Below are 25,580 nucleotides of genomic sequence, written 5' to 3' on the forward strand. Positions count from 1 at the left end.
GCCTTATAACCAGGTTCAGAGATTGTTTTGATTCGCTGACACAGAGTGGAAGTGGCAGAGGGGGAACATCTAGTTAATAGAGCTGGAGCAAGTGTGTGCCAGCATCTCTCCTCTGAGACGCTTGTCAACATCCACCTTCAGCCCCCTGATGTAAGGAAGCCAGTCAAGAGTAAGTCTGTGTGGTCTGTTTGTGCCGTCTCACTTGCCGAGGTGCTTTATCCACCCTGATGAGACGGGGCCGAGGGCTGGAGGACCTAATGGTGAGAGGTCTCAGCAGGGTTCATTAGGAACCAGAATCCCTCTGGCACCACTCACTCTTCAGCAGTATCATTTGTGTTTGTGCTAACGTACAGTCAAATGAGGCACAATATCCTTGTTGTCCGGTGGAGGAGGTTTTAATGAGAACATATTACAGGAATCAGCCTAATAGTTGTTGTGCAGCTTCATCTTTTACCCGAGTCCTTGCAGAGCAAGAATGACTTTCCAGGAATCATGAGGTGCAGAATTCTCGACGGGGAACAGACTGGAAAATAAAAATAAAATCAGCTTGAAAACAACCCCCAGAGTTCCACGGTGTAGGTGTATGAATTAAATAGGCACTGACTCACAGTTACCTGTTCTCAGCTCTGGAAGCCAGCAGCTCAGAGGCACAGACATTGCAGCTGTGGCACAGCGCGCCGTGTTTGTTCCAGCTGAGATCTTCTACATCACTATGTCAAATGTCAAGAGGAAAGAGGAGGGGGAGCTGCATGCGTCACGCCACCACCAACACCATCCACATCTCCCCCTTTACTGCAGCACAGTCCCAAAGATATCTGCGTGGGATACAGTAGCAGTCCATGACAAACAGGCCGTGTCTGTCCTCTCCTCTTTGACTCCAGGGCACATAAGTTCAAGAGGCTGTTATTCTGGAGTAGAGGAACACCCTGCTGGCTCAGCAGTTTGGAGGATGAAGGAGATTCCAATGCACAGACCAAACAAAGGAGGCTTTAAATTGCTTTAATCCTCTCATTGATCAGCGAAGCATTAAAGTCTCAATGTGGCCCAGACGGGAGCTGAAATGTGTGGAAATGAGGTTTTTGTGCCTTTGCAGCACAGAGGAATTGAGGGAATCAATAGAGTGTGATATAAAAAGAATTTATGTATTTAGAGGTAATGTTTTTCTTTCTGACTGAGTAATGACACACCACTGCGTGGTCTGTGTAGTCATGTTGTCACATTTAAGATATCACCCTGTGCCTGTCTGGTTTCCTTTTCTAGGATTTTGGACCTCTGGATGTGCTTGTGAAAGATCGCATATTGCCAGTGCTGTACCTTAGCAGGAAGTCACTGCAGCTGAAAAGAGCAAAACCGTTACCAGCCCACACTCTCAACCCCCCTCTGATGTTTCATGCCTTTTTGTACTGGAAACAATGTTGATGTGCAGGAGGGGGAAGATGGAACAAACAAGCCGAGCTAGGACTGTCGGAAGGCCTAATAACTAGGTGTCATGGCAACCAGATGGCAACACATGAGTTGTCAATTTCACAGTCTAATTTGCGGCTGTAACCGAGGAGTGTATGTGTGTGTGTATGGGGGAGATCTGTGCAAAGAATGAAAGATTCCTCCACTGAATATATGGATTTTTTGTCATAATCTCGGTTGCCATTATCAGCAGCAGGCATTACAGTGTGATCTGAACCAAATCACAAACAGACCATACATGCACAGGCACACGTGTTTGCTAGCTCAAAAACTGTTGATAAGATGAGCCTTACAATCAAAATGTGATCAGAATGTGCTTTTTTATTTCATTTGAACTGTTCTTTTGGGAATTCTAAACATTTCACAAACCATTGTTGGAAAAAAATGTCATTCTCTGCTCAGTATCTTGGCTACATCACACCTTATACAATATAATGCATTATAACAGAAAAACATGCAACTGCATTCTGAGTTATATTCTAAGGTCACAATGATATTGTGTTCCCTCACAATCTAAGAGTTAAATAGCTAGAGTTAAATAAGATGTTGCAGCTTAAACATATTCATCACTGCAGTAATTATCTGGTGGAAGACTCTTACCTATTTGCTTATTTAAATCCAAGTGGAAACATTTTTTTATTTTTTTTGGCCAGGCACTATAGTCAGACTTTGCAGGTTGTTTAATAAAACTCTTGCATATATTGTGCTGACTAGTCTGACTGTAAAGTGCATCTGCAATTATGAATGACTCCTAATGTGTTAAATTGTATTTTTCATGTTCAGATGAACACTAATGCGCAGCGCCGTATTATGTTATTATGTAAACTAAATGTTAGAAAGGCACCAGTCCCTGGAGTGATCAGTTTACTCACATCAAAGCAGAAGAACATGTTGATCAGCTCTAGTCATTAGTGAGGTCCTCCTGCTTTCTTTGTGCTTTTACTGATATGTCCCCAGTTTAAATGGGTCAATATTCTTGCCTAGGAGAGATTTTACCAAACCTGCTCATTATTTTTTCTAGTTTTTAGCAGCTTTTATGTCACAGTTTCATGTAAAATGTCTCTGATGAACAGTGGTGAAATTGTTCTCAGCGACTCTGGAACTCCAAATCTATACCATCTGTCGCTACTGTGCAGTCAGCTCAAGTTATGAATTTAAATACTAATTGCATGGATTTATTCGACAGCTGAAGGATTTTATGTGTTCCTAAAAATGGCACGAGACAAAATGCTCTCAAAATGATGTGTTTTTAGGTTAACATAAACATAGAACAAACACACAGGAACATAGCAAAGCTTCACTGATGAGATACAAATAAAATATAAAATCAAAGATTAAAAATAGTTTTGTGCAAACATTACCAAATATAGTACTTAAATCGGACTAAGCTGTTAATGGGCATGTGCATACCGTCAGGCACTGAATCTTTTTCCGTGGTGGAAATTATTTCTAGCCTAATAAATTCAAACAGAATTGTAGCAGCAATAAAATCAGTGTAATCCTACTGCCTTTATACATTCAGTGGCAGTAGGGAGAGCAGTTTGTCTTCACCTGTTCTCTGTTTTTTTTCTTCTTCTTTAAATAGAGCATGTGATGAGGCTCCCCCTGCTGGTTTCCTTGTCTTGTGGAGGTGGAGGCCTCGGCAGGAGCTCCATGATGCTTATGTCTGGAGCAGGAAACCTCATTCCTGAGCCTTGGATCGTCGCTTTCTGCCAAAAGACAGATTCTCTTCCTCCATCTGCTTGATCGGTTCTAACAACTCCCTACTTCTCAACAATACTTTCATATTTTCACCAAAACTCACCCGTTCTATCAAACAATATGTTTTCTCAAGATATCTCAAGATGTGCATGATTTTTGTGGCTGCTGACAAAAATCACGAATCGAGAATGTCAAGAAAAGAAGCAAGCAGACTGAGATCAAAAGGCTACAAACTGATACTAGAAGACAGTTTGGGGGACAAGTATTTTGATATGTCGGTGTCATGTATAAATTTTATATTCTCTTTTCTCCTCTCTTATTTTGCCTTACAGAAACTGTCAGGGCCCTTTTCAATCAAAGGCCATTGAAGACTAATCAAGGGTGCAATTCAACCAGTGTAAAAATAAGCACAAATGTTGCTGATTTATGTTGATTCCTGATGTAAAGACATGTGAATTACATTTAGCAGCTGCTGCTGCTGCTGCTGCTGCTGCTGCTGCTGCTGCTGCTGCTGCTGCTGCTGCTGCTGATGAGACTGAAATAGAAACCGAATCTCATTTCCATCCTCCATCCCTTCTTAAGGTGAATAGTCCTTCAGGGATGGATATTGCCCAGGATTGTTAAAAAATATGTTTCAGGTGGAGATTAGGTGTGAATAGACCACTGGACTGGATTTTCTTTTTCAATTTCTCAAGTTTAAGTCATAAACTTAGAATAAAACAATCAATTCCAACAGCTAAGTATATTTTCCCCCTAGAAATATTAATTTGACAGAACAAATCAGTAACGATATTTGACATTTGCCTTATAAGACATGAAAGAAAATTATCCAGAAAAGTGCTATGGACTATAATCACTAATGACTGTGAAATTAGACATTACAGCTGCTGAACTTGTGAACGGATCAATTTCTCCAACGACTGAAAATCAAAGCTTGTTAGTTAAACTTGAGCTGTGACCGTTTTCTCAACAGAGTTTTAAAAAGTTTTACAAATCTGTTTGGAAAGCTGGCATAAGGATCTTAAACAGTGAAGTTGCAATCTGCAAACATAAGACTGACATTCAATTGATATTAAACTAAGACCCCTGCTGTTGAAACACACCATGTGGCTTATTAGAGTTCCATTACTGCATATAGAGCACATTCCACACTCTCGCCTATTTTTGTAACTGATAGGGTCTCGGTGCTACGTCCACATATATTCATCTGTGCACAAAAATCGGTCTGACTCCTTCTATTTATGTTTGGTGTTATTTTCAGTGATTATGATTCAGTCTGATTTAGAACCTGCTGAGACATATGCTCAAATTAAATAGGCAGGAACCACCTGCTTATGTAGACTTTGTTGTGAAGGTAGCTGAGGATGCCGAATGTGTTTTAGATGTGTGTATCCGTGGGTGGGAGACTGCATGCAGTGTAAGATTAGATTTATTTGGTTGATATTTCAAAACACCAAAAGACCTTGACCCAACAGTATATCATATTATATTCATAGGGGTCCATTAGCTTATTTTTGCCCTCTAGCAAGTTTATCTGGTCACAGTGTGGCTCCATTTGAACATTTAACTCCAAGTACCTAAATCAGAAGAAAACAAGGGTGAGAATTCTGGGTTTATTCATTTATTCATAAATTTTCAGCTAATATACACTGCCTGACCAAAAAAAGTTTCCTTTGGATTTAACTAAGCAAATAGGTAAGAGTCTTCCATTGGATAATTACTGCAGTGATGAATATGTTTAAGCTGCAACAACTTATTTAACCCTAGCTGATGCAGTGAGGAGCTTCTCATTTCTTAAACAACCATGTTGGAAGACATATCCTGTGGTCATGGAAAGGATGCTAGTCTGTCTCAGAAGGGTCAAATTATTGGCCTGCATCAAGCAAAGAAAACAACTAAGGAGATTTCTGAAACTACTAAAATCAGGTTAAGAACCATCCAACACATTGTTAAAACCTGAAGGATAGTGGTAGACCATCATCTTTGAGGAACAAATGTGGTCAGTCATGTGGTCTGATGAGTCCAGATTCACCCTGTTCCAAAGTGATGGGGGCATCAGGGTAAGAAGAGAGATGGACGAAGTGATGAACTCATCATGTCTAGTGCCTACAAGTCTGTGGGGGTTAGAGTTATGATCTGGGGTTGGTCAGGTTCAGCAACGTTATGTTCCCAAAGAATGAGGTCAGCTGACTACCTGAATATACTGAATGACCAGGTCTTTCCAGTAATGGAGTTTTTCTTCCCTGATGGCATGAACATGTTCCAAGATGATGATGCCAGGATTCATGGGGCTCACATTGAGAATGAGTGGATCAGGGAGCATGAGATGGATTGTCCTCCACAGAGTCCAGACCCCAGCCCCAATGAGAATCTTTGGGATGTTCTGGAGAAGACTTTGTGCAACGGTCCGACTCTTCTATCATCAGTATAAGATCTTGGCAGAAAATGAATGCATCTCTGGACAGAAATAAATGCTGTGACGTTGCAGAAGCTTATCGAAATTATGCCACAGTGAATGTGTGCTGTTCTCAAAACTAAAGGTGGTCCAACAAAATATTAGAGTGTGTGACTTTCTTTGCGCCTGGCAGTATATAATAGATGTAATAGCTCTGAGGTTGACTATGTCAGATAAATGTACAGTGAGCTGAATAAAAATCAAGTACTGTCCTATAAATAAGTAGTAGCCACTCTTAGAATGTAATCATTTAGTGTGTACAAGTAACCCTGGAGCCATCAGCGTGAAGCTGACTTGATGATTTAATTCACCATTGCATAACTGGATAAATGATCACTAAGAATGTGGCATCAAATCTTGATCGCTTACATAACTAATCCAAAACAGCATTGTCTGTGGTCGGTTTTCTCATTTTCACGCTCTCGCTGAAATGTTCATCTTTGCCTCAGTTCCAGCAGAGTGCCTCCAGAGGGACCACGGAAGCTGCCAAGGCACCAAGTGTGATTTCACCATCTTCAGTCCCACACCACTAAAGCGTAGGAGACTTCCCTTCCTGCCAGTGGGAAGGTGGGCGAGCAGCAGACATGAAACAGAGACACGGAAAAAAAAAAAACATCCCTGTTTTAGTCTTCTGAAGCCCTGCTTATCTTTTATCCCTCTCCCTGCATGCAACTACATACATGGAGGAGTGGGCGATGTGGAGGCACCGGTCCAAGCCAAAACCCCAGGCCAGCTGTCATAATAAAAGGAGGGGAGAAGAGGGGAATATACAACAGAGAACATTCAGCAGTGATTACATAATCGAAACAATTGACTGTTTATAAAATGACTGATTAATCCAGTGGCTCTCTGAAGTCTGATTGGCCTCTTTTAGTGGCTCTAGTATCCACGATCATACTGGGTATCAGCCGAAGGCCTCTGGGTCAGATCTCCATACATGAAGTGTGTGCAAATAATTTCAAAACCACCACAAAAGATGATAAAAATAAATGCAAAAAATGGATGACTGCTACAAAAGAGATTCAAAATGACTACAAAGAGACAATCAACGGCCACACAGAGATGAAAAGCAAAGATATTTCATACAAAGATCACAACAAAGAGATAAACAAGAACCAAAATGACAACCACAAAAAGAAGAAAAACTACCATGAAAAATATGACAAATATAAATGCAAACAGGGATGACTGCTACAAAAGACATGCAGAATGGTGACAAAGGGGCAATCAACAACCATACAGAGGTGAAAAGCAAAAATGTCTCCAAAGAGTTACAAACAGCAACTAGTTATTGATATTTTTCATATCAGAAGATTAAATAAAGCAGTTTTTAAGGTTAATTTGTCACACAGACTAAACATTGTAAACATTATAATGTACAGCTTAATATTGCCAAAAACAGGGCTTTCACGTACATCTTTCTGTGCTCTAGTCTGGTCCTCTCATTCTAACGTTTTAAACCCATCCATGGATTAACCTATTTTTGTGCTCTTGGTTCAGTGTGGTTTAAAGCTACATCAGTCCTCAGGCTAAGACGTTCCATCAGTTTCCCCATGATGTGGAACAATCCACAAGTTGATTAACATTACAGCCCTCTTGTTGGCCATTACAGAGAAGTCCTGTTCTTGGACACTGAGTCTGTGTGTCTTCTGGCCAGCGAAATCAGCGTGATCATGGCAAGTTAACGTCTTTAGCTTCCATTGCCTGGTTACGAGAATGCAGCCTAAACTGATTTCTGACTGCTGTTTTTGTGGAACAGTTTTACACCGTCCTGCTGTTCACATGTGATCATGAATTTGAACTTTTCCAGCCCCACAGAGTTTGGCATCCTGCTGTCTGTCACTCATGCTTCACAGCAAACCAAAGCACCCTCCAGTGGATCCTGGGTAAAGTGCAGAGTCTTTGCTGGTATCAGAGGCCACACATGGTGTTGTTTTATCATTTTTAATGCAACAAGAGAGCAAGTTATCTTTTAGAGTTGTCTTTAAGGAAAACAAAGTTTCCCTGGCAACTCCAGTGGAAGCTGTTACATAGTTAACCCTGACCTCTGCCTTCTATCAGTGCTACTTTATTTACTGTAATAAAATAGATGCTAAAATCATTTTTACTGCTTCAAGTGAACAGACCACACATTCATACACACTTTACACACAACCAGGAGGGAACACAGGGCGGGACACTACCCACTCCCACTCCTTCATATAAATGAAAGAGTATCTGCTTCACTCTGTGCAGACCTTTGTTAATACATTCCTGTTTGAACTTGCCGTAAATGTTTAGCTCCTTCACTCACACGCGCTGATTTCTACTGTTTATACTCTGAAAAAAAGTGACCAGTTTGTGTTTTAAACTACACCATGGTGCCTGAGGTGATTATGTGAAGTAAACTGCCATGTTAATGTGTAACAAAAGACACTGACATTGTCAAACAGTCAGAAATAAGATGATTTTTGGACATTTTTGGGAAAATTTGGATGTTCAAGGCGAATCATACATGATGATACATAACTTGTGAGTCAGTATGATGTCATGTAAAAACCAACTGAGGCAAACAAGACACAAAACATTGATGTTTTCAATCTCAAAATACATATAAATTACGAAAATGTTCAAGTAATTGGATGCCAAGTTTAGTGGCTCCGAGAATCCCTTGTAGGGTCACAAGATGACATAAGAAATGAGACACACAAAAGTATAGATTTTTATATTACAAAAACAAGATGTCTGTTATTTTTTTGCCATTTGGCTTGTGAAGTCCTGGACTCTGAGGAGGTCACAGATGTGTTGCTATGTTTATATGGCTCTCAGTTATTGATATCAGAAGGCTATTGATCCACAAGTTCTATTATTGGTCAGGCTCTTTTCTTTCCTAACGTCTCTTATTTACTATTTCACATGGATTTACAGCAGAGCAATAATTACCTCTAATCATTATTTTTCTCTTCTCTTGTCTCTTCTCTTTTCCTGCTCCTTTAATGCAATTTTAGACCAATGCAAGTTCACATTTTCATTCACTCTTTTCACTGATTTCTTACTCTTTTAGTAGATGTTTTAACTGCATCATTTTCTTCATTACATCATGTTGAGTCTTGGCATAGCTTATGCCTTATGTTGTTCTACGTCCCATGATGCACTGAGCACCTCTCCTCTGCTCTCTTCTCTTCCTCTCTCCACACATTTGTATGCCACTATTGCATGTCACTAACTTTGTGTCTTCTCTCTCCTGTGCTTTGTGTTTTGTCCTCTCTGCAGGTATCTCTGGATCTGGAGCTGCACATGTCTGATCTGCAGTTATTGGCTTCCCCAACCTCCCCAGTGTTCATAGTTCTTTTATGTGCTGTTTGTCTGATTTCTATCCGCTGTCCTGTTCTCTCTCCTCCTTACAACACCCCAACTGATCAAGGCAGATGGCCACTCTCCCTGATCCTGGTTCTTCCTGTTAAAGGGGAGGTTTTTCTTCCCACTGTCGCCAAAGAGCTGCTTAAAGGGAATCTTTGGATTTGTTGGCTTTTTCTCTATAATATAATTTCCTAAGGGCTTTCACTTTCCCTATATGGTTTATTTTGTTTTGCAAATTGATTGCGCACATTTTTTTGTTGCTGTCTGCCTGATAGTAGGCTCAACACTTGGGTCATACCAGATTGTTTTAACTGTGCTGTATGAATAAATTTGTTTCTATTTGATACTCAATCCACCAGTGACATAAGTTTAAATGCTGCTGAACTGACATATTTCACTTGGGTGTAACATCAAAATATTCAACCTGTGCATTATAAACACTTTGTACTTTTAAAAACTCTATGCAATATCATTTCTCCCGAAGACATTGTCAGACAGTTTGAAACAAAATGGTTTCTGACAACCTGAAAGACTATTTCAGGGGAAATTTGGAGGTTAAACATAATGCAACATAATAAAGCAAGACACATAGATAGATAGATAGATAGATAGATAGATAGATAGATAGATAGATAGATAGATAGATAGATAGATAGATAGATAGATAGATAGATAGATAGATAGATAGATAGATAGATAGATAGATAGATAGATAGATAGATAGATATTTTATTCATCTCTTGGGATCTCAAGGTATCCAGTAGTTCCGAAAAAAGGAAACTGTGTAAAAAAAGGGAAAAAATTGTTGGTATTTAGAATAAAATAACGTGCAATACAGATAATGCAATATTAGTATTTCAATTCATGAAAGAATGTGTGCAATACCATGTGCATATGCAATACCGTTATTTCTATAACTTGTTCTTGGGTCAATATATAATTGCGGGACTCTTTTTAACATAGTTGGCAGGTATCATAGGTGACATTTTTGCTGTTTTCAGGCCTAAAATCAACATGACTGCCTATAACCAAACACCACATGGCATTTTTACAGAAAGATTCTTCTGAATATTATATATACAATTGAGTAAAATTGAAACAAAGTTATTTATAAAGATATTGTAGTAAACCTGTTGACATGTGGTAAATCCACACTTGACTCTACTTTATATTAAATAACTCAGAAAGTCTTGGAGTCTTGCCAGTCTTTTCTTCAGGAGGAAATGACATCATGTGGGCAGGTCATGTGATTTAGAATAAACACACTTCCGTGAGAGGTGTTTTTGTAATGGGTAACTTGGTTGAACGTGATTTCTCGGACACTGATACATTTGTAGATTTGTTATTTTCCATATAAAATTTTTAATATTGCCAAAAAAGAAATATCTGTCATGATCATCTCAAGTTAATAAAAAGAACACAATCAAAACATTTTTTGAAGAAGCTCATTTTATTATTGCTTAGCTAATTAGAAGGTGGTTGTTATTAAATTCTGACGGTTATTTAGTTTACATTTTAGTGATATCCACTCATTTTTTACAATAAATAATTATGGAATTTGTAAAGACATGATGATAATGAACATAAAGAAAATTTGCTATTTTTTTTTTACTTTTAATAAAAATGTCTGCAAGATATATCCTATGGACTTCAAAAGTCCCTCAAACATATATTGACCCACTTATGTATGCTTTGGTTTACTTTTATTTTTGTATTGTATTTGCTAAACGTTTGGACAATCTTTGTTACTGGGATTAATTCAGGGTTATTATATCTTGATCTATCTAATCCTGTTTTATTTCTTTTTGATTTTAAACTATGACTGCAGTCCCTGCTGCCGCCACTAGGTGGTGCTGTTGCTCCTCGGTGTCCATGCAGCTGAAGGTGGAGGTGCTGCGCCTCCTTCATTGTCTGAGTCAAAGCACCGGGAGTGGATCCGCCGCTCGGTTCTCTCTAATCCTCCCCGGCTCACTCACTCAGTCGTCCGCAATGGCGACCGCAGGAAGCCTCCTCCTCCTCCGCCTCCTTCTCCTCTTCTTCGGTTCGAGCTGCATCTAAAACTCATTCCCCCCCTCTTTGCCACTACTGGCTGGACGTGGATGTTAATATCTCCCCTTCAGCTGGGACGTACTTTGGTGTGGACAAGCCTGCATATTCGAGATCGGGGTAAGAACCGTGCGGGCTTCTCTCTTCTGCCTCTCTGTGTGCTCTTCAGGGAAGTGATTCAACTTGTTTGAGGAGATTAGGGTTAAGTCTCGGGAGTTATCTTTCCCGTGTTGTTTTGTGATCCTGTGGATTTTCGAGGGAGGGAAATAAGAAAAAAATAATCATGTGCAGTCATGTTGGTGTCCTGCAGCAGTGTTGGGGTTTTGCATTGCATGGATATATATCGTATCTGTGTGTGCAGTTTGTGTTTGCTGTGAAGAAGAAAATTACTCATGCATCTTATGTGACATTTAAATGATCTAAAACGTCGCGAGAAAAGTGGCCATTCAATGTCCAGCCACTTTAGTTTGCAGAGCGTGTCCACCAGGTGAGTGCATTAATGTCACATCTACTGTACTGGCTGCTAATGTCCTGAGGATTACAGCAGCCTGCTCTGTTAACCTACATTACATTTAAGGTGTGAACATGATGCCACCACCGTGTGAGCTGGAGGGAGAGACCTCACTGACTGCTGGATTTCACCATCTCTCTGCACAAATTATATTTTTTTCCCCCATGCATCCTTTTGGTTTCAGTTAATGCACACATTGCTGTTAATACAATGGCAACTTCAAGTGATTCACGCAAATGCCAGCCACACCCAGGTATCGGTGTCTGTTGCAGAACACACAGGAAACTGAGCTCTTTTCTCTCAGGTAGACAGCTGCCACAGCCTCTGGCCATTCAGCTGTCACTAAAGGGTTCCAGCTGTGCCACGATGGACTCCGCCGAGGGGCCCCTGAGCACAGAGGAGCCACTGTTACAGCCCCGGCAGCTCCACATATTGCACACTTGTGGGGAATTTCAAGCAAACAAGTTCAAAGGCAGGGTGGTTTACCCTGAGAAACACTCTGGGGTTCTGTAAACGCCCCCTTTGGCATTGTGTACTGGGCAGGCATGCTTTATGTCCTGCCCCAGGAACAAGGTGCCATCTGTACAACCAGTGCCTGTTCTGTATGTTTGTTTGTTTGGGGCCCATTCAGAGGTACACCCAAGACCGGTAGATTCATGATACCTGATGCAGAGGGAGGGTATGCGTTGGCTGAAATAATCACTGTCTACTCTTTCACTGGCCTCTGTTTCACTGCTGCTTTGTTTGAAGAGTGTCCGGTTACGTGGCGTGCATGCGCAGGTCACACAAGCCGTGAAATTTACACACTCGACATGAGACACTTGCCAATAATCAAGGCGAGATCCGCCGAGTGACGACGAGGATCAAGTGTCAGAAAACGGCCGGGCTTTGAATTGAAAAATATGTTTTCCATTCACGCCCCCGGTGACTGCGTTCGGTCTGGTTTTCATCAACCCAAGGGAGAGTTTAGTTTGCACTTTGGCTGGGAAACGGCGGCATCTCACACCCACGGCTCTGCGGTGACAATGTACAGGTGCGAATGATGAACACGCTCAATAAAAGTTCACTGGGGTTAAGAGCAGTTCATCTAAGTTCACAACTGACAACTAAAACTCAGAGATTGACCTTCAATATTCAAGCTAAATTACACATTTCCTGCTTTGGTTCAATTGCAAATCGCCCTTTACTTTAGCTAGCCTTGGAGAATAAATAATCTGAATAGTATGAAATCATCCAAAGTGAAACCAGCTACTGAATCACAGCCTTGTCAGTCGGCAGAAAATGAGCTGGTAATCAATCAGTTATTAATCAAGAAAAAATACCAAACTGTCTCTTCAAAAGTAGGAAAAATTGCTACGTTTCCTGGTCTTATGTTGCTCTAAATTAGATGTAATTGGTATTTTAACTACTAGTCAGCAGTTTAAAGATGTCAGCTTGGGCTCTGGGAGACTCTGATGGATGTGCTTTGCCATTTCCCAGCTTTTTATTGGCTGATTAATCAATTATTGATCATTAATCAGTAATGAGATAACCGTTAGTCGCAGCCCCACTAGTCCCAGCTCCGTCTGCAGTGTCTGGATGTAAACTTGCTATACCTCCCTTCAGCATCTAGCAGACTGTCATCAGACAGAATTTAGTGTATTCGCTGTCCTTGGGCTATTTTCTCTACGCACTCTGCTGGATTACATTATCCACTCCTTCGAAATGCCTTATTCAGCTTTCAGCTTCAACTTGGCAGCAGTCGTTCACCTCTGCGGTGGCTGAACAGCTGCCCACTGGCCTCGGCGCTCCGGCGAGCCACTTGGTGAGGTCTCAGGATGACATCAGCCTGCTGGAATGTGCAATGAAGAGAGAATTAAGCAGGACAGCGTTGCCTTGGGGGATCTGGCCGTGGATAAGGTTGGAGGAGGGGGTGGCGGGGTGTGGATAGTGGCCTGCTCGTGCGTCAACTCGGAACAAATGAGTCCACAACGTTGTCCAAACACAGCCCTCCACCTGGGAGAAACACCGACTGAGTGACACAGCAGATTATTCCACGTCCTGCACTTCGACTTTGAGTATCAGATGTGACCCTCCGTAGCTGGATACAGTTCTGTCGGATGAACTCAACGACACCAACATTGATTTAATTTCCATTATCCATCGGGACTTTCCTTACAATTAAAAGACTTAGGAGCTGCACCAAGCATAAGCTGAATAATCAAAAGCTGTGTTGAGAGGATACTGTTCTGCCCAAGCAGAAGTGGAAGCCGTCAATTACGAGTTTAGATGGTGTTTATAAATGGAGACTTTGCAAGTCTTTTTTTTTTTTTAATGTTGCTTGGTTAGTAAGTGTTATCAGTCAGTTTGCAGTAATCATCACGAAACGTGTTTGGTTAGCTCCATTTTAACCTGCAGCAGATTGTGAAGCCTCCTGTAACATGTTTTGCTGCCTCAGAGGAAATAAATGAGCAGGGAGGAAATCTGCAGTCACACATGATGAGCTGCAGAAGACAGTCTGAGAATGCCTGGGTGTTGCAACAGCTCACCTTCAGTCCATATTTGTAGTGTAGTTTGATTCAAACCTGGGCTCTTTGCTGCATGCCATCCCCACACTTTCCTGTCTCCTCCGTTTTGACTTATGAAGACTAAAAAAGCCTGACAAATAAAGGCAGTGTGAAAATGCTAACGCATCTCCTCCACATGCAGCACCTTAGACCTCCAAAAACCTTCCGAAAAGTGACAAATGACCCACTTTTGCAGTGATTTGTCAAGTTTTTTTCGCTACTATTTATCAATTACTTCATGCGCACTGCTTAAATCATTAATTCATAACTTATCTGCAACTAATGTATAATCACTTTCCCACCATTTGTCCATTTGTGTAGCAGTTTGAACTGTTCATCTATTACATTTGTTCTATCATCAGTTTACCATTGTATCACTATTCATTAATTACTTTTAGCCTCTTGGTTTCATGTAACTTTAAGCTTTTTATCCATTAGCTGTGTATTTTAATAGCTTATCCATGACCTTTATGCTGACCAGTGGGTGACGAATTACAGGAAAAACCAACATATAGCGTCTCACTAAGGTGTTGGGTCACCATGTGCCACTAGAACACTTTCATTGTAACTTAGCATTGGTTCTCCAAGTCTTTCTACAACACCATTCTTCTTGTCTCTTATTTGGTGTTTTGATGATTTTGGTAGAGAGTTCTATGTAACACGTCAGTCCCAAATTTCCCTATAAGTGTTTAGTTGAGTTGCTATCTGGTGATTGAAAAGCCCATAGCACATGATTCTCAGCTATTTCATTCCCATCAAACCATCCAGTGACCCCTCATGCACTATGGATGGGGGCATTGTCTTCCTGGAAGGGAGCGCTCTCATCTGGACAGAAATTTTTCATCACGGGATGAAGGGGATCACTCAGAACAACTTTGTACTGATTTGCAGTGACCCTTCTCTTTAAAAAAAAAGAAAAAAGAAAGAAAAGAAACCAGGACACAGTTAATACAGGCACAAGAGACCTTTACTGTAGGGGCTCAGAGGTTCAGGTTTTTTCACAGTTGATCCACCACTTAAAGGTATTTAGTCATTTCGACTTTTCCACTATTTTGTCCATATTTTTAGAAGCCAATTTGAACAATCCATCTGTTACTCCTAGCTTTTTTTCAGCAGTTTATCCATTTAGCAAATTCAGCTATCTATTCCAACCAATTTCATCACAATTTATCCATTAATTTTGTTACTGTTTATCCAGTAACTATGTTTGAACGATATTCTATAATGTTATCTATTTGGATGATGTTCATTTTGTCATTGACTATCATGTTACCTTAGCTCAGGTAAAACCATCTTATCTTTGATTTGTCGGTGTAAAAGAAATAACGTTATCCTAAAATGTTATCTGTTTGAACATTTTATCTGTCACTTTTACCCACCTGTTCTCTGCTTGCTGACTTGTCTCTCCACTTTCTGACCATGTAGTGTTGGATCTTTTTCTTAAATTGAAATTCTAATTGTGGTTTTTGTTTTCAAATTAGTTGATTTTTTCCACAGCCTGACTCATTACCTCCTGGAAGCCTCAGAAGTTCACCCCTGGTTAGAAATCACTGCATTAAACAATGAGAGACGATTAACTGTCATGAAAACCTTTGTTGTGTGTCTTTAAAATGCCTGAAAAATGGTTGATTTTCAGACTTCCAACAACTTGATTTGAATAGTTTATTTACAATGCTTTACATTCAATTTTTACTCTCTGATTACCTTCACAGCTCAATCAGTTCACATCTCCTGCAGTGTCTTTACATGTTTGACTTGCTCCCCTTGAGACCTATTAAATACCAAGTCTACATATGTCTGTGCCTCTGTGGCCCTAATGTCTTGCTTTTACAACTTCCCGAATCAATTGTCATTGTAGTGACTCTTTGATTTTACAGTCTAGCCTCGTGATTCGTTTGTCAAATCAAATTAGGGCCCCCTGATTTGCACTTTGAAATCAAGAACATGCTTGGATCTTTTTTTACAGTAATTGGGGCTCCCACAGGCAACAATTATCAGCCATTAGTGGCGAGTGCAAATGCTGCATTTGCAATTACTCCGTTAGTGTGACACTGAAGGTTGTGCAGCCGGTCCTCTGGGCCCTGATGTAGTCATTGTACTGTATCGCACCTGCATTGTTGATGCTTTGCAGCAGAGTGCCTAACTGAGTTAATTTTCACTTTTATTCACTTTTAAACTCCATTTTTGTGCTCTTGTGCAAGTGGATGGGTGTGGAAACATGCTTTTCTGTCCCTGACTTTTCTGTCCTGACTTTTCTGTTGCAGGCTGGGCAGTGAGCAGTGCAGCACAGCATGGCACAGCCAGACCCAGAGCCAATGTCCTCTGGAGCAGGGCAGCGCCTCGGAGCCCCAGAGACTCTTGGCATCAGTACCTTGGACCCGGGGCACAGACCCCCGGCCATGCCCCCTGGACGACATGTCACCATCAGGGTCCGAATGTTGGACGACACAGAGGAGCTTTTTGACATCTCGGTGAGTTGCCATCGCCGCCTTGCCCAGTCGTGTGTCTTGATGGGAATACTAATGTTGAAATGGGACTCTTCATTACTGCACAGTAGCCAAGAAGCATTTCCCCTTTTCATCATAGCAGCAGCAGTCTGCGGTAACAGGTTGGCATGGCAACTGCATGTTGAATGCATGGATGGAACTGGAGGGATCTTTTTAGTAATGCCAGGGATCCTCCAGTTTATTGTGGTGGTGTTTAATTTCTGTTCGCTGTTTCCTAATCTCCCAAACTGTCTTAAATCTGCTTTACTGCTGTCGTTTATTACAACACATTTATTTTTCCACTGTGACCTCCTGACAACCTTTACAATATTTCTTGGAAGCCAGTGCAGTTGTTTTCCTGCGGTGATGCATTGATGATGTGTGAGAACCGCTGCTGCTTTCTAAGATAAAGCGGAGAAGGCAAACAGGTACACAAGAGAGACAAGAATATATTTCTTGTCTTTGAATGAAAAGAGCTGCCATTTGAATTCCATTCATGCTTTCCGGATTTAGAGGATTAACTTTCTCATCACTCGGATCTAAATTTAGACACTATAGTCTAAGCTATTTGAACAGATTATGTGAAAGTGGTGTTAAAATTAGATACTGATTGTAAATTAGCTCTTTATATATGCTCATAATGCTTCAAATGCAGCAGAAAGATAGATTCAAATTCTAGAAGCTGAACTAACAGATATCATTCCTGCTTTGTTCTGACAAATATGGGCATGGTGGTTATTTTTAAGTCAGTCGCAGGTATACTGTCCTGCTGCCCTAAATGCCCAGTTTAACCGATTAATCCACAGCTGAAAATAGTTTCTAACTAATCCACTGTTTGCTTCTGTTTGTGTAACATTTTCTAAAAACTGCTACACCCAGCTAATTTAGGAAACGAGTGGGACCTGTAAAAACAACTACAAATGTGTTTGTGGCCAGTTTTCAAAGATCTTCTGCTGGAACAAATGATAACGATGCAGATAGGTAGTTAAAAGGCGAGAAGGACTCGCTAATACTTTGTTGGTTTTGGTCCTTTCTTTAGTATTTAAAAGCAGAGACATGGGTGGAAAAAGTGTCTTAGAATAGAACAGAAGAACTAGCTATAATCTGCCCAGAACAATGGAGCAAGGTGAGTGAGTAAAGATAAGCAGAAAGTGTTGATGGAAGGAAACCTACAGCAGCAGTCACAGAGGACCTGTTTAATGTGTATGAATGGAGCTCCACACTAAAGCTGACGAGCTTTACTTACAGTTAGTGTGCAGCACAGGGCAGATACGTCCTTATGGCTGTTTTCCCAAGGCAGTATGGGTAAACATCGTACCTAAAGCCAGGCGGCTCTCCCTGTGCCTGACTGCTACTCTTTCTACTGGTTTCATGTGTTGTACTTAATACTCACTAGATTCTCCCAGTGAAATCCTGTTTAATTGCTCCCATTTAAATCACATTATTTTTTGTGTGCTGCGAGTTAGGTGAGGCATTAATGCCTAATTTGTTGTAGTTTTAAGAGACAAGAATCTTGGGAATCTTTTAATTCTGCACTCTTCAAATAAGCCTCTGTGCCACATCTACGTTTGGCTTTATCTTTCCGCACGTTGCAACAATCACTTTGCCAATACTGGCCTTGAAAATTGATTTCCATCCAGCCGGTGATGCTACACCTGATATGAGGTAGAGCAGGTGAGGAAGAGATATTATTCAGCCTGCTTCAGAGCTCGTAATCTGTAAAAAACCTGCAGCGAAGCTCGAAGGCTCTCCACGGTGATATCGGCCTCGGAGTTTCGTCAGCACACATTAAGTTTTTATGGAGTTTTAGCGTCCCGTAGTAGCGTTTAACACTGCTGTAAGCTCACACTGGTGCTTTGAATTTTCTGACATGAAACATGTCAAATTATACAGCAGCTTTGGTCTAGTATGTCTTTTTCTCAGCGCGAATTGTCTTCTTGTTTCCACTTTCTGTCAGTTTGATGCACATAGTGGCATTACAAAACAGTAGCATTGTCAGTGGGACAATAGCTGGATTTCATGCTGTGCATTTGAACAAATGTTGCACAGCAGGAATAATGCATACATACCCTGGCTCCTCCAGTAAGTTGGCCTTCATAAGGACTTAAAATGGCCCTTATAGAGTAGTGGAGTGGTAGTAACGGTGAGCTTTTCTTTCACCAGGCAGGTTGTGCTGAAACAAGCTGAACATGGAGCTCAGGAGAGGGTAACAAAAGGCTCCTGCTACCAGAGAGACTCATTCATGCTCAATTTAACACACAGTATATCCTCTATCTCAACTCAGTACTTGAGATAAAATCTCAATAGGTTTGATATTATTTTGGCCTAGAGGTGTCAAAGGAGTTTTACTCTGTCATTGGCTCACATTTGGTGTGGAAGGTTGCTATTTATGGAAAAAGCAAAAATCTGGTACAGTGTCATAAATGCTCTTCTCTATTTTCTTGACTGTTCTAATTTTCTAAAACCAAAAGAAGTATATTTAATCCTCTTTGTATTCAAGTAGTGAAGTTAAGTCTCCTGACAGGATTTCAGTGTGATCGAATGAGTGGCGTAACTTCCGCAGTAGCTATTTTTTGTTTCCCCCAATTACATCCTAAACATTTCATCTTTTTTATTTTTTGGTCCAACTGACACATGAGATACAGAAGACATACGTCAACTTGGTTCCCATCCTGCTGATGTTAATCTCCTCCCTGCGGCAGCGAAGTGCGATAACTGTATGGTCTACCAAACACGTTTGTCAAGCAATTATCTAGTCTTTTATTTCACAACAGGAACACGCCGTGTTGTTGGAGAAAGCGGCAGTTCATCTCAGATGATTTTATTGTCAAAGTGACTCAAGGCTGGAATTTTCTCTTTTTTTATGCGTCTCTTTAAGAAAACACAAAACGTCCAACCTCACCCTGTTACTGATACCCAAGGCTTCAGTTCCTATTCGTCTGTTTGAGAGGGGTAGGTTTCCACCTCAGCGGGCAGAGTATCAGATGGTTGAGAAACAAAAAGGGGCCATGGAGCCATCTCGTGGGTCACATACCATGCTGTGGCCTACTTAGCACTCTGGCTGTGAACACACTTGTGTTGACGCTGATGATGTTTGGCTGCAAATACTTGGACAATGGCAGACCGGCACTGACTATAAATCACATTCGAGTCAACATATGCGTCTGGTTTGATCTTTTTTTTGTCATTTCTACAGAATTACTTTCAAGTTCCATTTGGTTTTCTTCTGTTTGTTATCCTGGCGCAGAGTTCAATAGAGCAGGAAATCCAGACTGCAGCCCTCCGTCTGTCTTGTGATCCTCAGGCAAACTTACGCTGACACTGTCTGTGCTGATGTTTTGATGCTTATGTTTGCTGATGGCTGGTGGAAGCTCTGCAGAAGTTGTCTACGGAGTGTGACTGTAGCCTGGATGTAGAGGTTAAGAGGTGGGGGATGGGGTGATGATGGCAGAGTGGAGGGAGGAGAGTCAAGCTCATTCCTATGAATGAATGAATGAATGAATGAATGAATGAAAGAAGCCGACTCCATTAGCCAAAACCTTCTACTAGAATACTATCTACTACAACCTTACATGGACTATTTCTCATTTAATACTCACTTTAGCAAGGCAGGCTTTTAATATTCAAAATGCAGACACATTCTCTCTCATGTTGCACTACTACTTCTCCGCTTCCTCTCTAACTATAATGAGCCACTGAGGACTGCAGCCTGTCCTCTCCAGCCATCACTTTGTCCATTACAGTTATAGTATGGCCCCTTTTAAAAAGGCTACCATGGAGAGAAAAATTCTGAATTAATTAATTGCAAACCCCTTCATCTCTTGGCATTTTCATTTGCTTTCCATATGAGATTTTTCCCTAGCACAGTCTCATTACACTACAGTATAGTGCCTCCGCTTTCCTAATTAATGAGAAAGTCAACAGCAAATTTATACACAGCCTCAGATAAAGCATATTTTTAACTACAGTCAGTAGCTCCACTGTGTAGGTCTAAACTAAATATCTCAACAGCTAGTCAGTGGATTGCCATGATGTTTTGGATGGATAGTTGTGGTCCTTAGAGAATGAATCTGTTACATTTTCCTTATGCACCACCAACAGGTTAAATTATTCACTTTTCTAGTGATCCAACTCAACCTTTGCATTATTTTTTGCATGGACATTTAGTGTTTTCATGCATTACATCCATAAGACTTTGGTCATACCTTGGCTCCTCATCAAGCACCACTATGAGGGTAAAAATTGTGATGTTTTGTGACAACTTTTGGATGGCTGGCCATGAAATTTAACATTCCCGTGTCCCTTTGGATGAATTGTAAAATGTTTGTTGATCTCTTACTTTTTCATACAGCTTCATTATCCGAACAAAATTTACTTTGTGCTTTGGTTTGAGACCAAATACCTAAAAAAAAACTAATGGCATTTAAATAAATCTCAACTGTATTTGTGTTAAGTGCTTAAAGTTAAATGTTATCATCGATCACCACCAAGAGATCATGACTATAGGTGAGGGTTGGATCATAGATCAGCTGGAGATAGATCGAAAGTTTTGCCTTCCAGATCTGGTCCTTCTTTACCACATCAGTTAAGTGCAAAGCCCAAATTACTACTGATTCATCTGTCCGTCTCATGCTCTGTTTTCCCATCGCTCGTAAACAAGATTGCGGGATACTTAAACTCCTTCAATCCAGCAGATTTCCAGCAGAGAACCAAGGCCTCAGACTTAGAGGTGTTGACTGTCCTCTCACCAGCTTCACACTTTGCTGCAAACCGCCCCCGTGAGTACTGAAGGTCACAGCTGGATTAGGGAAACAGAATAACGTCATCTGCCTTTTGATTGGATCATAGATCAGCTGGAGATAGATCAAAAGCTTTGTCTTCCAGATGTGGTCCTTCTTTACTATATCAGTTAAGTACAAAGCCCAAATTACTACTCAAGCAGCACTGATTTATCTGTCATCTCACGCTCTGTTTTTGCCATCACTCGCAAACAAGATTACGAGATACTTGGAGATGTTTGATATAAATGAGTTAAAATCGGAATGTGTAGGTTATCACAAAAGTGCCTGGAGCAGTGACGATGTTGCAGTGAAACACTAATTATTCAAGCCTTTAAGTCTAATGTTATCTACAGATATTAAAACTGATGATAACGATCTCACCTCGAGTTCTCACTGAAGAATAGACAAACTGTGTTGACCACATCTCCCCAAATGTTTTCTCATTCACACTTTTCAAGTCTTCTGCTTTTGTGTTTATTCTCGTTGCGAAGTATTACTTGCATTACATCAAGCTGTTGCAAACACAGTCTTTACATCTGCGTCCCGTGAGATCAGGTGAGATGCTGCTCTGCTCCCTGATTGCTCCCTCTGGCACGATAATCTTAACAATATCCTGCAGTGTCTGATGCACTGTTATTTTCCAAATCCCACAGTGCGTGCATGTCTGAGATTAGAGAGAAGAATATATCTGTGAAGTTTCTCCTTCTGTGTGTGATGCAACCTGATTTCAAAACCTGTTTAGATTTTAAAACTCCTGCAGTGTGAGCCCGGCCTTAGTCTTCTTTCTGATTCATTGCAAAGCCACAAGCTATTGTACCTTATCAACAGCGTGGACATGGAGAGAAATGTTCTCCAGATTGTTTTCTAAACGCAGCATGTAGTAGGTGGAGAACTTCAGAGCTTTATCTTGGGGGGTGTTGATGCTTTTGATCAGTGTGTTCCGATTACAGATGAGTGGATGAGGATAAACATGATGCTGGGTGCCCCTCCTAGCTGTTCTGTCTTGTTGTTGTTATCATGTAGTAATCTTATTTGTCTACAGATACAGGAACATTTTGAAGCCTGCATTTCTCAATTGGAGCATCTTAAATACACAGTACATGCAGTATAAAGTGTGTCAGAGGTCAGCTCACGGAGTCACAATGATGTTAGCTATAGAGTTCATGTGACAGGGTGTAATTCATCTCTTACGTGGAACCGACCATGTTATCCAGGATCTCAGTGCAGTTTGTCACTGCCGTTTCCAACATTTGTCACCGCAGAGAAGACAGAGGTGTGCTTTTTTGTGAGATATGAGAGTAAATCTGATGAGATTTTGAGAGGAGTTTTGCCATATTGGAAGCATGTTTACAGCCTGATACTGCAGGGAGAAACCCAGGCAGCAGGGGCCACCCAGGCTATGACACAACAGGAAGGACCTGCATGCTTTCGAGCAAGACTCCCACACCAGTCCAGAGCACTTACCATCATCCCAACACTCAGCACTCTTTTCCCCATATGCTGCCACCCATTCATTGTGATGGGAAGCAATTAGAGCAGATCCAGTGTGCCTTGTTGTCAGCTGAATGGCAATGAGGTCCCGACTTAATGAGTAGAAACATGATGAAGGGCTCCTTTCAGCTCCGTCTTCGCCAGCTACGCTATAGTTGTTCATTGACTGGCTGAACAGCAGCGTGGAGAATCTGCCACCTGTGGATCAGATGCATGGACCTGGTTATTAAAGGTCCATCAATGAAGAAAAAATTGGTCTGGATTTGAGTAATTAAATTTTGCTGTCATGACATTGATATAAATTGATTGCCTGAATCTGCGCATCAGACTCACATTTTGAAGATGCATCGCAACATGGATGCTTCCCTAACTGTGGAACATTTTCATTCTGTCACAGTTTATTACATGTATCAGTCATGGTACATTAAGCAGACATAGACTCAAAGGAAAGCCTACATGTGCACATACTTGACTGATGATACTGTGGTAGACTCACATCTAAACTACATATTCTTAGAATTTTAGGATTTTGTTTTGCCCTCCGATAGACTGGTGACCTGTCCAGAGTGTCCCTAAGTCAATCGGGATAGACTCCAGCCCCCTCCCCATGACCCTAATGAGGATTAAGTGGTGTATAGATGATGGGTGGATGGATTTTGTTTGTTATTTTATTGAGTTCAGACACATGAGCTTGTCTCCCATGGTTCGTATGCATTTGTTTGCTTGTTTTTGCCTTTCTTAGGAAGTATTAGCTTTCCAACCAGACCCCACATGTTTGCGAAGAAACCCAGGAATTTCATATTCTGCAACATTGCACGCTGAGACAGGTCGGCGTAATTGAAATTCAACATCCATATTATTTGCGCACATTACAGACCGTCAAAGGTTCTCAGCATCTCGCGTTTCGTGTTGTGTATTTCCAAATGTGACATGCCGACTGTAAAGGAAGGCAGGGCTCAGAGGGGGGAAGACAGTCTAGTCTCGAAGCAGTGTGCTAAATCCTGTTAAACTCGGAGCTGTGGTGGGGACACGGTCTGCTTCTCCCTGCCTCGCAGCGCTTTAGGGGGAAGAGCTGACAGAGGTGCTGGATGAATGATTTGGGCACAGAGGATGATTTGGCACCAATCTTTCTTGATGAGCTGTCGTTGGCTGAATGTGAATACAAATGGGATTTGATTGGCTGTTAGAGAATGGTGCTGCCCAAAGCGACGAATCCAAGTCTCCCTAACCTTTTACACCATGTCAATGAGTTTTCTTAACCCATTACAGTCACTCTCCTTTTGCTAATACGAGGCATGCACGAGTAACAGTAACATCTATTTAGATGAACTGCGCTGTGACTGTAGCATTCCTCTAATATACATGGTTGTTTTTAGGGTTGGACAGTGTGCCTCCGCTGTGGCAAATGAATTTTAAAAGGAGCCATAGGAGAAACTGGTGGAGAGATGTGAGGAGATGGTGACCATGGCAATCTCTCCCTCCCCCGTTTTAGAGTAAGCTCGTCTTTACAGAGTTGTGAATGAAAGGATTGTTAGAGACAGTACACAGATAAATAGTGCCTCTCTGATTCTATCTTCCATGTCACCTGAGAAAGTGTTTGCAGCTTGGCTGAGGGGAGACAATCAGGGAGCGGCCTTGATACAGCAAGGAGACTGGGAATTACTAGCATCCAGACATCTGATATTTGTCAACCCCGTCTGTTCTGCTAACGTATTACATTTGTTCACTTTTGGGAGCCTTAAAATAGAAACATTTCTCCTTTCTGTTCTTAAACCTTGCTGTCCCGACGGTATTGCTTCAGCAGTATTTAATCTGTTGTTTTTCACTCATGCAGCTACTTTATGTGGCCTCCTGCCATGGGAAGGAATTATTTGTCGTTCATCATTCCCTCCCTCACTGCTGCTAGAAAGCACCTTGTTGACGTGACTGCCTTTGAGCCACGGGATACACTCAGTCTGAGGCGGTAGTTTGGATCTCAGGCAGACACTCTCTTCTGTGAACGTACGCCGCTATGAGTTTCAACGCTGTACGAGTTCTTCTTTGAAAAGGTCACATGTAATCACACCGGTCTATGTGTGGGTTGCCATGGCTACACATAGAGGTGGATGAGGAGCGTCTGAGCTGGTTGCCGAGCTGCAGAGTTCTGTCTTCTACTGATATCTGCTGGGGATGAGTGGAGGGTGTAAGGAGGGAGGAGAGGGGGGCGTGCTAGCATGGGGATCCACTGCTGCACATCATTTTTGATTTACACATGCAGGAGACGCAGACCTCCGCGCTGTTAGCTCAGAGTACGTGTGCAAGTTCCTTTTTTTCACATTCAAATCCCCTGACTTAAAAAAAATGACTCACAATAAGTTTCTGAGGCATTATTAGCTCTTCTTCTGCTGCTGATTGACCCAGTTTTCCCCCTGAAAGATTGCATTGTGTTTGGGGTTGCAAGGATTTGAGGGGTGGGGTAGAGGTGGGGAGGGGGTCGTGTGCTCAGTGTCACCGTAAAAAACATAAATGGAAGATTTGCGCGCTGCTGCGGAGACAGCGCTGTGGCTTTAACAGCTCAGACATTCAGTGCAAAGATGAAAGCCCCTTTCAAATTTTTTTTCCACTGGTGAATGATCCACACCGAAGCTGGAAAATATTGAGAGTGTTCGGTGATGTTAGCATGGCACTCATGCGCCTTGCGTCATCCTTGCACTGACTGCCTGTCTTCTGCCAGAAAATATTCTCATGCTTTCCTCACATGAACTCTGAACCCTCGGTTGC

General features: G+C 41.4%; 1 protein-coding gene across 2 annotated transcripts in view; it reads left to right on the forward strand.

Annotated features, from left to right (window-relative positions):
* Positions 1-10,867: 10,867 nt before the first annotated feature.
* The window catches only part of LOC111569956 (FERM, ARHGEF and pleckstrin domain-containing protein 1), a 58,684-nt gene continuing 43,971 nt past the window's right edge, over positions 10,868-25,580 (forward strand). The window contains exons 1-2 of one of the 2 annotated variants that reach the window (XM_023272430.3): positions 10,868-11,125; positions 16,327-16,533. In XM_023272430.3, the coding sequence (XP_023128198.2) occupies positions 16,354-16,533 (180 nt within the window). In that variant the 5' untranslated portion in view covers positions 10,868-11,125; positions 16,327-16,353. The remainder of the gene's footprint in view (positions 11,126-16,326; positions 16,534-25,580) is intronic. The other variant, XM_023272429.3, reaches the window with a different exon arrangement.

Source organism: Amphiprion ocellaris, chromosome 11, assembly GCF_022539595.1.
Source record: "Amphiprion ocellaris isolate individual 3 ecotype Okinawa chromosome 11, ASM2253959v1, whole genome shotgun sequence".
NCBI lineage: Eukaryota > Metazoa > Chordata > Actinopteri > Pomacentridae > Amphiprion > Amphiprion ocellaris.